The 13,469-nt window shown below is 42.6% G+C and overlaps 4 protein-coding genes across 4 annotated transcripts; 2 read left to right on the top strand and 2 right to left on the bottom strand.

Annotated features, from left to right (window-relative positions):
* Positions 1–158: 158 nt before the first annotated feature.
* Positions 159–2,790, bottom strand: K460DRAFT_361937 (glycyl-tRNA synthetase-like protein). Its single transcript, XM_040932547.1, has 5 exons — positions 2,466–2,790; positions 2,267–2,411; positions 894–2,218; positions 627–845; positions 159–578 (listed from the first exon to the last, which is right to left on the bottom strand). Exons 1-5 carry the CDS (start codon positions 2,700–2,702, stop codon positions 363–365), a joined length of 2,142 nt encoding a protein of 713 aa, XP_040793730.1. The 5' UTR covers positions 2,703–2,790; the 3' UTR covers positions 159–362.
* A 40-nt stretch (positions 2,791–2,830) lies between these two features.
* Positions 2,831–4,463, top strand: K460DRAFT_328885 (Brix-domain-containing protein). Its single transcript, XM_040930721.1, has 2 exons — positions 2,831–4,104; positions 4,158–4,463. Exons 1-2 carry the CDS (start codon positions 2,918–2,920, stop codon positions 4,270–4,272), a joined length of 1,302 nt encoding a protein of 433 aa, XP_040793729.1. The 5' UTR covers positions 2,831–2,917; the 3' UTR covers positions 4,273–4,463.
* Positions 4,464–4,623: 160 nt separating this feature from the next.
* K460DRAFT_361935 (CAF1-domain-containing protein) lies at positions 4,624–6,664 on the bottom strand. The gene is made up of 2 exons (XM_040932546.1): positions 6,025–6,664; positions 4,624–5,853 (listed from the first exon to the last, which is right to left on the bottom strand). The coding sequence occupies exons 1-2, from the start codon at positions 6,478–6,480 to the stop codon at positions 4,813–4,815; spliced, it is 1,497 nt and encodes a 498-aa protein (XP_040793728.1). The 5' UTR covers positions 6,481–6,664; the 3' UTR covers positions 4,624–4,812.
* A 251-nt stretch (positions 6,665–6,915) lies between these two features.
* Positions 6,916–7,234, top strand: K460DRAFT_401189 (uncharacterized protein; the record flags this gene model as incomplete). The annotated part of the gene is made up of 2 exons (XM_040936398.1): positions 6,916–7,007; positions 7,060–7,234. 2 exons carry the CDS (start codon positions 6,916–6,918, stop codon positions 7,232–7,234), a joined length of 267 nt encoding a protein of 88 aa, XP_040793727.1.
* Positions 7,235–13,469: the final 6,235 nt, after the last annotated feature.

The raw sequence follows: 13,469 nt of genomic DNA, 5'->3' as shown, positions 1-13,469 counted from the left end.
GTTGTATCCAGAATGTAGGAACAAGTCCATGCCAGATCGGGGTAGGCGAGCGAGAGATGGTGGCCAGGGAGCACATGCAACGTGTCGAGCATCAATGGGAAGTGGGTGTGAAAAGTGTGCGTGTCAGAGAAATGCACACTGTCGAATCAGTATCACGTCCTGGTTCGTTTTGTGAGGAGCCCTATAAAAGGAGCACATAACAGACGTAACCTAATACGCCTTTCGATATACTGCTTTTATTGCAGACACTAATACATGCTTCATGCTCCAGAATTAGCACCTGGGCTATATTCCAAGCTTTTGCGCCCTATCTATAATCCTAAAGCGTATGAAACCTTTTGCCGGCCCCTTGGCTGCAGCATCTAATCCACCTCCTGGCCCTCAAATTTCGGTAGGCGTGCAGAGACATCTGACCACTTCTCTCGGCCGTTCACAAGGCCTGAGATAGCCTTGATGATGTCGTCTAGGCTGGCACGAACCTGCTCTGTTGAGTCACGGTCTCGCAATGTGAAAGTGCTATCCTTGACGGATTGGAAGTCGATAGTGATGCCCAAGGGCGTACCAAGCTCGTCGTTACGCTGCAACTTGTTAGCATGATTACGTTTCACAGCAACCAAATGACGTACCGAGTAGCGCTTGCCAATCGATGCACCAGAGTCATCGACGCGACTGGAGATGCCACTATCTTGAAGCTTGTCGCTTAGTGTTCGTACAAAGGGCTTGAAGTCGGTGTGTGAGCTCAATGGGACGATGAGAACCTTGGTGGGGGCGACTGTTGGAGGGAAGGATAGAACACCACGGGCCTCGTCTTGCTCGCGGGTCCAGTAGATGTGTTCGCAAAGAGCCTAAAGGTAGTCAGTATAACGATCCCAGGTTGGCACGGCGTTGCTTACGTAGACTATTCGCCCGATACCGAAAGATGGCTCGATGACATTCGGCGTGTACTCCCGTACATTCTCCACTCTGGTGCGCTTTTCAATGTTGATGAGCTCTTTGGGAACCTCAACCTTGCCATCGCCAACACCAGGGACGTCGATGACAATCTTGCCCTCCTTTTCCAAGTCCAAAGAGAGTTTCTCTCGCAGGTCTTGTGACAGAGCCTCGATGGCCGCTTCTACCGTCTTGCCGTCCTTCTTGAATTTAGGGCCAAACTTCTTCTTGTCGAGGTCGCATTGCCACTCTTCAATCTTGAGCGGCTCCTTTCTCGGCTCACGGACAACCAGAGGGGCGCCCGTCTTCTTCATGTGCACGGTGAGATCGTATGCGCTTCGGTCGGCACAGCCAACACACTCGATCCAGCCATACGATGTAAGCAGCTCCGCGTCCCAGCAGTCTGCTGCGTAGTGGGCCATCTCGTTGGCCATGTGTTGCCTGAATCGAATCTTCTTCGGGTCGACTCCAATTTGGAGGAGGAATTGCTGAATGCGGGCTAGGAAATAGCCAAGTGTTTCGTTGTCCACGAGACCAGTCTCGACAGCTTTGCCGATCTTGGTCGTCTCAACAGTAGTTTTGCCAGAAAGCTGAACGTCTCGATTCAAAAGCTCGAGCTCAACGTCCTTGACTTCCTCGAAACGAGGATGCTTCTTGCCACCTTCGGGATCAACAAAATGCTCGATTTCGGCCATCAAGAACTCTCGTACGCGTAGCAAACCGGCTCGAGGGGAGATTTCGTTACGGAAAGACTTGCCGATGGACGCAGAAGCAAAGGGCATTTGTTGCTGGTTGAACTCGAGGAGTTTCTGGAAGTTCACAAATTGGCCCTGGGCAGTCTCTGGGCGCAGGTAGCCGGGCATATTCGAGGAAGGTCCAATTGTGGTCTGGAACATGAGGTTGAAGGCGACTGGTGGGAGGAGCTCGCCGTTGGTTGCCGGGTTCTTGATGTCGTACTTCTTCATGAGAAGACCAAGGTCCTCCCCGTTGTAGTTGTCAATTTTTGCCAGCACTTCCTCAATCTCTTGCACCAGCGCATCGTCCAGCTTCACAGCGGCGATGTTCTTGACCTTCTTCTTTTTCTTCTTCGGGTCCTCCTCTTCCGCCTCAACTTTCTGGCCGCGTGCCTCCTTGTTGCCCTTCAGCCTAGCCTCCAGCACCTCCTCAACCAAGTGATCTGCTCGGAAGATCTCGCCAGTCTTCGGGTCCTTGCACATCCAGTCGGCGAACTTGTCGACATGGCCGGAGGTCTTGAGGACTTCGTGCGGCGTAAGCATGGTGCAGTCCACTGCCATCTGTCAGTCATGGTTCCCGGCCAAAGTCTCGTGCGCCCTACCCTCCAGCATGTTCTCCTTCAACACAAAGTGTTTCCGCCATGTGTCGACAATGTTGTTCGTAAGGGCGCAGCCAGGCGGGCCATAATCGTAAAGACCGGAAACACCGCCATAAATGTCGAAAGCAGGCGTGTAGAAGAGCCGGCGCTGCATTTGTTAGTGTGACTCCCAGCGAGCGCTCAAAATATGTCGGCTGCGTACTTTCATGAGAGACTCGAGCGAAACCCGGTCAAAGGGCTTGCCCTTGAACGTGGTCATATCGCCAGGCATGATGACTTGTTCTTTCCGCTTGGGAACTTCAAATCTTAAGTGGGCTGGTGTTGTGGTGAAGCTCTTGGTGGGATATACAAGGGAAGGCGGGGCACTAAAATCGGGTCTGCATGACCGCAGTGAAGAAGAAAGACAATTGGCGCGCAACAACCGCGACAGCTGGCGCATACACTCTATGTCCTCTCGTGTGTCAGAGGAGAACAGAAGCTAATAAAGAACTAGATGCAATATATACAGATGAAACTACGTCAACGTTCATGACCCTCGACGCTCTGACTGCAATGCGACGCGCCAAGAGTTGCCGGAGGAAGGAATCGCCGCCCCGCTAAAAAGTTGGAGGAAAGGTGCAGGTGTGAACTTGACTTGAGCGCATAACTTCAACTATGGCGTTTACCACCAGTGCGCCTGCCGGGTTCAAGCCGAAAAACAAGCTGCGCCGACAAGCTGCACATCTCTCGATCAAGAAAGCCAAGGAGGCCGAAAAGCGCGATTTGAGACACCGCCGCAAGCGCGAGGAAGCAAAAGACACTACATTGCGGGAAGAGCGATTGGCCCGCAATGTACCGGCCACAATCGACAGCAAGCGAGTGTGGGACGACGAGCCAGTGGGAGACGAGGAAGATGCTCTGGGCTGGGCGGTGGACGTTGAGCGACTAGCGAAGAGGAGGAAGCTGGAGCAGGAAGCGGCCGAACAGGGTGAAGTTGAAGACGGCGAAGAAGAGGGAGTACTGGCGAAGCTGAAGAAGAGGGAAAGGGAAGACGTCGACGGAGATTCAGAGCAGGATGACGACGCAGACAGCATGCTCGACTCCGACTCGGACCTCGACGAAGCCTCGGATAGCGAGGACTCAGAGTCCGCACCATCGAGAAAACGCAAAGTCGAGCCTCCGAAACGCGCCACAAGTCCCGCTACCTCGACCGCAACAAATCTCGAACTCTCCCCAGAATTCCTCAAGCAAAAGTTCCCGCAACTCTTCGAACCCGTGGAGGAACCTAAGATCCTCATCACCACCTCGATAAACTCAAGCCTCTACAAAGAAGCCGAAATCCTTACCTCGTTCTTTCCAAACAGCACATACATCCGGCGCACTGCTCATGTTCATGCGCACAAATACTCTGTTCGCGAGATTGCCCAATTCGCGTCCGCGCGGGAATACACAGCACTAGTCGTCCTGATGCAAGCGGAGCACGAGAAGAAGCCTGATGGGCTAGACGTCATACATCTTCCCAATGGACCACACTTCCACTTCAGCGTGACAAATTGGGTCGAGGGGAAGAAACTACCCCGCCATGCGAACGACACTGGGCATTATCCAGAGTTGATACTCAATAATTTTAAAACGCCGCTGGGTATCCTGACGGCACATCTGTTCAAGGGCCTGTTTCCTGCGACACCAGAGTTGGAAGGGAGACAAGTGCTCACACTACACAACCAGCGCGATTACATCTTCATCCGACGCCATCGTTACGTCTTTCGCGACAAGCGGGAGACAGAAAAGCCGATTCTTGGAACTGATGGCAAACCAATGAAGGGGGTCGAGGAAGTCAAGGTGGGTATGCAGGAAATTGGGTATGTCATGAATAAATCTTTCTCGTCCAAAGCAATCGCTAACGCAGTTCCAGTCCCCGCATGACGCTCAAACTCCGCCGCATAGATCGCGCCATCCAATTCAAGAGCGGCCAGGAATGGCAGTGGAAGGGCAGGATGGAGAAGAAGCGTACACGCTTCAACATGTAGAGCAATCCCACACTGCCAGCTCCATCGATTCATTTCCCATGCGTGCCCATACAATACACTCTATGTGTCGGTGCAACAGCTATTCAGCGTCTACGTATCCATTCTGGCTTGTGATATTGCTTTACATATATCATAGTGGATAACCTATTTGGATCGTCAACGCCTACCAAACAGAAGAACACGAGACCACACCGATCGTTTTGTACATATATACGGAATAGACCTCCTAATAGGATCTATGATAACTTCTAGCAAATTATGTCGATTCTGACTATATCACGATATGAAATTCGGGAGTCTATCGATAAGTGCTATCCGCTGGACTGTAGGTGAACGTGTGCATTGTGTAGCCCGCTGATGGAGATGGAAGAGTGTGTTTACAAGGTTGATGACGAAGCATAACACGAGAGTGGTAAAGCACCTGTTGAATTTCATTCCATTTTCAGACCGGCTGCTCCGATCCGTGTGTTGGGGTATCTGCTACAATAGACTTTTGCTGTTCTACATATTTCTTCCAGTATCAATGTTGAGCAAACGCAATTACTTCCCACCATAGCCTCCGTACGCTCCTGGGGTCATCATGCCCCCCTGTCCTGAGGGACCCGGTGTTGACGCAAGGCCTGCTGGGTGGTTGGTTGGTGTGCTCGGCCCGTCGCCATGTCTTTGCTGGCCCGGGTGGAACATCATACCGCCATTCATACCTTGAAATCCTGACAGGTTCTGCGCGCCTTGTGCGGCTAGTACAGCAGCTTGTGCCGTTGCACTCGCTGGAGGACCGACACCTGTGAGTCCCCACATCTGGCCGTTCATTTCCTCGGGAACATTGCCCTCAAATATCTTCTTCCTCATCTCCCAGAAGACAGTTCCGGTGAGCCACGCATCAGAACCAGCTGTGTGCGAGTTGCCCACGCGCTGACAACCGAGCTCATCGGCCAGATCCTGAAGTCCTGATTTCGTCCCTAGGTTATTGAGAATGTTGGTCGCTGTTGATCCTATCACACCGCGGCGGACCAAGTTATTTGCATGGCGCCAGAGGTACTTGACGTCCAAAAGTCGGGGAAAGAAGACCTCGACGAGCTTTCGATATGTGTCTTCATCCTCTGGTAATGGTTTCGCGCTGAGCATCTTTACGAGATATGCGAAGTCGTAGCCAGAATGGAAGGATATCCAATTGACGTCGTCGGTAAGGGTCATTCCAGATGTGATAAGAAGCGAGCCAAACTCTTGCGGGTCGATACCTTGGTTTTTGTGCTTGTCAAAGTCGGCGCCGGACTTCTTCAGCATTTGGATTGACTCCTCATTATACATGTCATCGTCTAGTGAGAATTGAAAGTTAAAGCTCCATGTGCAAGGGCAGACGACGATATTATTGGCATAGCGTTGTAGTGATTTTGGTTGGTAGCTGAGTTGTGAAGGGTCGAGATGTGATGGGGGAATCTCGCCCTGTATTGAAAAGAGGGTAACGCCGAGCTGTATAATTTTCAGGAGGTCGACGTTGCAGCGCACTGTCTGGTAATGATATGATGCTTTTGAGTTGAAGTCACCAATCGGGCGTGCGACAACACCGGGGAATTCTGTGTCCTATGTGAAGCGTGAGCACGGGGTCTAGCATGATATAATAGAGAGAGAAAAGGAGCTACCGCAGTGAAAGAAGATGTCCTGCCACCGTCGATGGCGCACTTCGTACACATATTAGACACAGCCCCGGTAGGAACGACGCCCGAACGACTTGAAGAGAGAAGGTATACTGACCATGCTAATGTAGGGATATTGATCAATAAGCGCGCGCAGCATGTCCAGCTCGTGGTGCAGGTTCGACCGCCACACTTCGCGGATGCGCTGGCCTGCCAGGCCTTTTGCGCCATCTTGTCCGCGCACCGCATTCTCTTGTAGTTGGGCACCGTGGGCGAAGCGCATACGCGCTTCATGACCGTCCAGCCCCGTCCCTCCACCTGCCCCAAGAGCCGCTGCCGCTGCCAGTCCTGCACCACCGAGGCCGCCACCTAGCCCTGCACTTGACTGAAAGCCGCTCTGGTGTTGGCCGAAAAGATTGAGGTTGTGGCCCTGGGTACCGCCAAAGCCCTGGTGCTGTATGTTTTGCTGGTGTTGCTGGTGCAGCTGCGGTTGCTGTGGTATCGGGCCAGAGAGATGTGCAAAAGGGTTCGAGAGGTTGTGACCGGGGAAGCGACCTCCGTGAGGCGGCGGCATGTTGCGCGTCGTTGTGTCTGGCGATTGTTGGAGAAGGATGAATGCGCCCGAGTCCCTCGAGTTTGCCTCTAACCACACCAGGGGCAAAGGCTACACAAGAAAGCGCCTGTGGACTCAGAATTGGCTTCGATAAAATAAATATCGCGCTTGTGGGTGTGCGAATAGCGAGGGGTCCTGCGGGGAGTGATGGGAGTGTGGACATCGCGGGAGTCCTCCAACGTGGTTCATGAGGGCCCGAGCTTGATCGACGCCAAGACATGCATCAATGGTTGCCGTTGACCAAACGTCGCGCTGCTTCACAACCGCTCCTATCTACGCCGCGCCTCTCTCTTTAGCTGCTCAAAGAGGCTTTCACAGTATGTGAGACTCATCAACCTGCCAATTGACAACTCTGGTGCACCGCGCAGTCATCGCTGACCCCTACAGTCCATCATCATGGCACCACGCCCCTCCATCACCGGCTTTGATCCCAGGAAGTTCGCCGCAGCCGCAGGAAACGGCACCAGAGGCGACCCGTGGGCGCGATAGTACGCCTCTATATATCAACTCTTACCGCGCAGCATGCTTACCTTTGCACAGCGAGCAATGGCGATACACCGGCCCCTTCTCCCGCTTCAACCGCTTCAAGGGCTCCTTCCCCGGCCTCGGCATCGCAACCGTCGCCTTCGCCGGATATCTCGTCGCTGAGCAGATGCTTTTCAAAGACGAGCATTCGGCACATCACGAGGGACATCACGAGGAGGAGCATAAGTAAAATACAGGAGAGTGAAGGACATGCAAATTCTTGGCGTACCGGCGGATTCGGGTTCTGTTCTGTTCCTGTGAACTTGTATATATGGAAATACCACACAGTGCGACACGTATATTTGCGGTTTCCTTGTTTGATTTGTGTTGAGCAAGATTCTGGGGGTGGACCTCTGTGTGAGTGTAGAACAACGCAAGAGCAGCAGTGATACAACGTAAAGAAGGAGTGTGACTACCCGTCAATCGAATCTCTAACTACTTCACTGACTGCGCACAGAAACCAGAGAAGGTGAAATCCAAGCTCAGTACCGAGACTATTCAGGCATAGACGTCGATCAGAAACCATTTACATAACGTGATCTATAGCCTCCACATCTCTCCTCTTCTCCGCGTCCCGCACTTTCTACTATAGGTCCAACACTCAGTCTACTACCTAATCTTGCCGTTAGCGAAGAAACGGAGGCGTCAATGCCATCGCCTGAGAATCCGGAGGCTTAAGATGTATAGACTCTCAAGTCTCTAGCTACCTCTGCGTTCACGCAGGCCTGCCAATTGTTGATCGATCTATCAGTTGGAATTAAAGAGAAAGACCATGAGCCGAGAACAAAGCAAGATACATCGGCGGGTGATGCTGTAGCTCTTAAACTTACCACATCATCCACCATATCCAAAAGGGAAGGTAATACAGCACCATGCGCTGGCTTTCTCCGTACCAAATCAGAACGCGAGGTACATGTAGGTTCAACTCACCCAATAGGACGATAATTGTGCGTCGTACTCTACGAACTATACAATGCTAGCAACTCGGTTCCAGAGATCGACGCCTAGACAGAGGAATATGAACAAAGGTAGGTAATGGACGATGTAAGAGACATTTTGGTTCACCGACTGCAGGGCGATAGCCAACGTCATCCACACAGGAGCGATTGCTTGTCTGACAAGGCGATATCCAACATCATGGGTTGATCAGCGCCTCCCACAACCTTCTCAGCATCTTATCCAGGCCTTGAGCACCGTGTTAGATGTGCTTAGTCTCTCAAACTGCTAACCTAATCAGAGTATCCTGAGTCGTTGGCATGAACCACCCAGGACATTTTCAGTGCCTGTCGTTGCCTGCTCGAATAAGGACTCGCTCGCACCAGAACTTTCTAGCTTACCAAGAGGCTGGGTGCGATTCCAAGAACCGTAATGCATAGCTCATTCAGTCCTTATGAATTTGTATGCCGGGATGTATGACATCGTACTTACCGGGCAGTCTAGGACTCGCTCGGGGTCCTAAGTTCCCGGCTTGATATCAGATGTATCCCAGGCATAGAAAGGGCATGCATGGCTTTCTCAGCGGGGAAAGTACCAATATTGGAAGCTAACAGTGATAAAGCTAGACAGCAGTAGCAGCTGACATTCGTGTAGCCCTTCCCTAAGAGCATGGCAGCCGATGAGAAAATTAACGTAGTACAATAAATTTCTGAAAAAGAATACTCAAGCAGGCAATGAATAGAAAGGTGTGTAAGAAAAGCATTCGGTGTGCGGTATGTCACGTGTCTCACGCCTACACTCACTGCATGGACACGCTGTCTTCGTGCAACGCATTCGCAAAAGGATGTTATGGCTTTCCCTTTTCTAGACTCGGAAGTACTATCTAGCTCTAGATAGGCGTTGTTGTGCTACCTACTATGCTGACCTTGTGCAATGCAAAGAACAAAACGGTACTACCAAAAATTACCTGCCATGGAGTAGGAAGACACAGCTGGCCAAGGCCATGAGGTGAGATCAGCACTTACAGGGTGTGTGTTCACGACGTTAGTTCTGTAGCGCTATATACTTTCCTTTGATATAGTGACACTCATGTGAGCAGTAGGCCTAATCCGAAGCCCGAATGCGTTCATGTCCTTGGTAAGACTGTATCGTCGAAAGCAAGACATGACCGTGCCCTTAAACGGTAGCTCGCCTTATGCCCGCGTCTCACCTCGAGCTAAGGTGGTGGTTGGGGCCTGGTGACATTCCAGAGACCGTACCTGCAGACCTGCTGTATCAGAATAAGGTGCATATCAACACGGGCGGTTGCTCGCAGGACCCTAAAGACGTAGATTGAGCCTTGAGATATGAATTCGGTGTAGAAATAGTCTAAATTGCGTAGAACAGTCTGAACGTCGTTGTACATGTAATCTAAACCCTTATAGTGGAGATAGGTGTGAATAAACTCGTCGTATAAATTGAGCTTTCGAAAGATTGCCATCTTACCTTGGTATAGAATATTTGTAGGTAGACTATATTCAGAGGAGTTATTTCTAATATTTAGAGGACTAACTAATCCTAATAGAGTAATATTAGAGCCTAGAAATATAATAGCTCTAGGCTAATAAGAGCCTACAGATCCTACAAAGCGCACAGACAGGAATATTAAAATTTAAAATAAACTAGTTTTTTATTACATAATTACCTGCTTAAATTAACAGTATAATATGTATTTTTTTATTCTAACTTTAGCATTTTTATTAGCTTTGCAAAACTTAACGCTAATTTTACTAAAATTAGCTTAAAGTCGCCCTTTACTAAATATAATCTACTTTTTGCACTAGCTATAAAACTAATAATAAATTATTATAGTATATTATAATGCTAGAAATTACTAAATAAAGTGCGCTAAGTTAATTGCGCGCATTTTTATAATTATAATATAACTTATTATAGTTACGTAGCTAGTATAGCAGGTTTAATATATTATTATTATTATTATTTTACTAAGCTATAATTTTTTTTATTAATTCTTATATATGCGCATAAAATTCTTACTTTTTAATATATAAAAATTATTAATTATAATATCTAAAGGCTCCTTAAAGGCCTAGCCCTAAGGCAATAATATTTTCCTAATTTAATATAACTTAAATAATAATTCTGCAACTTTTAATCCTGCTATATTATATTTAAAAAGCCTTAAAAGTAATAATTACTACTAAGTAGTAAAAAGTTTAAACTTATTTTTCTATAATAAATTTTATAAATTTGCAGCTTTTATCTTGTACGTATAAAAAAAACGCGTAATTTAATTTAAACTTTTTTTAAAAATTACTTAAATTAGCCTATAGTATATATATAGTTAAAAATACACTAATACTTTTTATAATAAAAGTATTAGTAGGCAAGATATAAGCACAAGAATAAAAGCATATAAATAAAAAGCTACTTTATATTAATTATATTAGGGTAAAAATAATACTTTTATATAAAGGCTTAAGGTTTTAAACTCTACTTATAACTATATTAGATTTTTATAGTATAGCTTCCTATAGTTCTAGCAAGCTAGTTAGGATAAAGCAGAAAATTATATAATTAAAAATAAAATATAATTAAGTACTATACTAGGCTTTATTTACTTGCAGTTAAAAGAGGGGCGCTTTTTTATATCCTTTTAGGATGTTAGAAACTATATAGCAAAGTACTAATTAAAAAAGTTAAGAAGCTGCTTAAAAATTAAAGCTTTATAAAATAAGCTTTAATAAGATTTTTATAAAAATAAGCTTTATTTTTGTTTTTTAATTAAAGTAAATAATGTACTTTTTAAATACTTTATTAAGTTTACCTAGGATCTTTCTAGCTGCTTTATTTTACTATTTTAGGCCTACTTATACTTTATAAATATATTATAAAAGCATCTAGACGTTTTTATAATAAACTGTATATATAAAACAAACTATTTTAATATGCCCTTTTTTTATATTATAAAGATTTTAAATATAAATTAAATTTTTAATATAGCCTTTACGCTCCTTTTAAATAAATAGAAAAGAGCATATAATAATGCTGTAACTACTTTAAAAAATTTTTTAAACCTTATTACGCGTACTATAAAAATTTTTATTACTAATAATAAAAAGGCCTTAAAGCGCTGCTTGTATAAAACTTTTAAAAATATTTCTATTAAAAGCTATTTATAGCACTTTAATATTAACTTTAAAATTAAGATTAATAAAATTTAGGCTAACAACAGGGCCCTCTATAGTTAGGAAAAAGAATTTAAAGATATTAAAAAAAAATTTTTATACTGCTTTTATAGTATAGTAGACGCCTAGAGTAAGGAGTAGTTTAATACTTTATATATATTTTTTTAAAAATATTTTAACTACGCGCTAACTTTTTTAAACTATATAAAAAGTTATATAATACTTCTAAAATACAAATAGGCAGAGTATATATACTAATATATATTTAGTTTTAGCTAGTAAATAATATTTTTATTTAAAGCTTTATATAGGAAGGTTAAATAAGCTTTTTTTAATTAAACTAGGTACTTTTTAAATATAATAAAAAACTTCTATAAGTACATCTAGGCCTTTAGAAATACTTATTAGGTTGCTATAAATATAAAAAAAGTTTAAGTATTTAATAATATAAATATTTTAGGCTTTTAAAAGCTTTATACTTATATTATTTTGCTTAAATTAGTTTTTTTTATAAACTAGTTTAGGCTTGCAAAGGACTTATCTTATAATCTTAAAAATTATTTAAAGGCTTTTACTGCAATATATAACTTTTTTTATAAGCACTAGCTTAGTATATAGCTCTAAGAAAATTTAAACTTTACCCTTAAGCTTATATAAGTAGGTTAATATTAGTACTTCTACTCTTTTTGCGCTATAAATAACTCGCGCTGCTATAAATTTTCTACTAAAAATTTAGTTAAATTAAAACTTAAAAGTTATTTTAAGGGTATAAAGGGTAGAAGCAAAGTTGCTAAAAATAACCTAAAAGCTATTTTTACGCTAGAAAAATATAATTTAATTTATTTAGAATATATGCAGGCATTTTAAATACTTTAATTTTTATTATTAAAGACTTTAAGGGCTTAATCTTAGTTTTAATAAATACTTAGCAATACTTTTAAAAATTAGTTAAAAGTCCTTAAGCAGTAACTTGTATAGTTTTAATAAAAAATTTGCTTTACTTCCCTATTTCTAGTTAAAAAAAAAGAAGTTTTAGCTATCTAGAAACCTTAAATACTACTTAAAAAACCTAGAGTACTTTAAAGTTTACCTTCTTTCTTAGTATATATTTTTAAAAAGCTATAGCATTTTTTTAGTACGCAATAAACAAGTTTCTAAATAATTAAAATAGTAGTAAAAAAGTTAGTATATATATATATTAACTTCCTTCTTTTTTTCTAGCTTTTTTAGCCTTGTCTAAATAGTTTAGGCTAATTAGAAGTTCTAAAAAAAGCTATTTTTAGCTACTTTAAAGTCCCTATATACGCAGCTATATACTATTGTCTTTTATTTTTATTGTAAGAAGCTAGCTAGTTAAAGGTTTAGGCTTAATTTTAATAAAAACCTACTTAAATAAAGTTATATTTTTATTATAGTATTCTGTATAACCTCTTTAATATAAAAAAAAATATATATATATACTCTAAGCTAGTCTGCATGTAGAAAAATATATTTTTTTAAAATATTATTAAAAATTAGGGTGCGAAAGTATTAGCAATATTATTATTAATATTATAAGTTTAATATAAGCAGTACTGTAACTCTATAACTATATAATAGAATAATTCTAAAAAACTTTATAGTACTACTACGTATACTATAAGAACGTACTTATAGTTTAAAATAAAATAAATTACTTTTATAGTATTAATATAGCTGCGCAGTTTAAAGCTAGCAGTTTTAATAAAATAGTTAATAAACTTAAAATATTATAAATTAAAAATAAATTTACCTGTTTTTAACTAAACGATATAATTAGTAGTAAAATTAGTTAAGGTTAGTATTAAATTAAGCTAAATATTTAAGGGCTATATGCGTACAATCTAGAACAACTTTTCTAAATATTAGAAATAACTCCTCCGAATATAGTCTACCTATTTGTAATTTGTAAATAATTTAAAGTAGACTATATTTAGAGAAGTTATTTCTAATATTTAGAAAACTAACTAATTTTAATAGAGTAATATTAGAGCCTAGGGATACAACAGCTCTGGGCTAATAGGAGCTTATAAATCCTATAGAGCGCATAGACAGAAATATTAAAATTTAAAATAAACTAGTTTTTTATTATATAATTACCTGCTTAAATTAATAGTATAACGTGTATTTTTTTATTTTAACTTTAGCGTTTTTATTAGCTTTGCAAAATTTAATACTAATTTTACTAAAATTAGCTTAAAGTTGCTTTTTACTAAATATAATTTACCTTTTGCACTAGCTGCAAAACTAATAATAAATTATTATAGTATATTATAATGCTAG

Source organism: Cucurbitaria berberidis (genome assembly GCF_010015615.1).
Source record: "Cucurbitaria berberidis CBS 394.84 unplaced genomic scaffold K460scaffold_1, whole genome shotgun sequence".
Classification (NCBI taxonomy): Eukaryota; Fungi; Ascomycota; class Dothideomycetes; order Pleosporales; family Cucurbitariaceae; genus Cucurbitaria; species Cucurbitaria berberidis.
This window is presented reverse-complemented; position numbering and strand designations above follow the sequence as displayed.

What these genes read in the sequence shown, in the direction of transcription:
- K460DRAFT_361937 (XM_040932547.1), bottom strand. Translation starts at nt 2,702, where the DNA reads ATGCGCCAGCTGTCGCGGTTGTTGCGCGCCAATTGTCTTTCTTCTTCA. An exon ending in GAAGGAGAACATGCTGGAGG is followed by an intron (nt 2,219 to 2,266) that starts GTAGGGCGCACG and finishes GACAGATGGCAG; the next exon opens with TGGACTGCACCATGCTTACG. An exon ending in GTATCGGGCGAATAGTCTAC is followed by an intron (nt 846 to 893) that starts GTAAGCAACGCC and finishes GACTACCTTTAG; the next exon opens with GCTCTTTGCGAACACATCTA.
- K460DRAFT_328885 (XM_040930721.1), top strand. Translation starts at nt 2,918, where the DNA reads ATGGCGTTTACCACCAGTGCGCCTGCCGGGTTCAAGCCGAAAAACAAG. An exon ending in GTGGGTATGCAGGAAATTGG is followed by an intron (nt 4,105 to 4,157) that starts GTATGTCATGAA and finishes ACGCAGTTCCAG; the next exon opens with TCCCCGCATGACGCTCAAAC.
- K460DRAFT_361935 (XM_040932546.1), bottom strand. Translation starts at nt 6,480, where the DNA reads ATGCCGCCGCCTCACGGAGGTCGCTTCCCCGGTCACAACCTCTCGAAC. An exon ending in AATATCCCTACATTAGCATG is followed by an intron (nt 5,854 to 6,024) that starts GTCAGTATACCT and finishes CGCTTCACATAG; the next exon opens with GACACAGAATTCCCCGGTGT.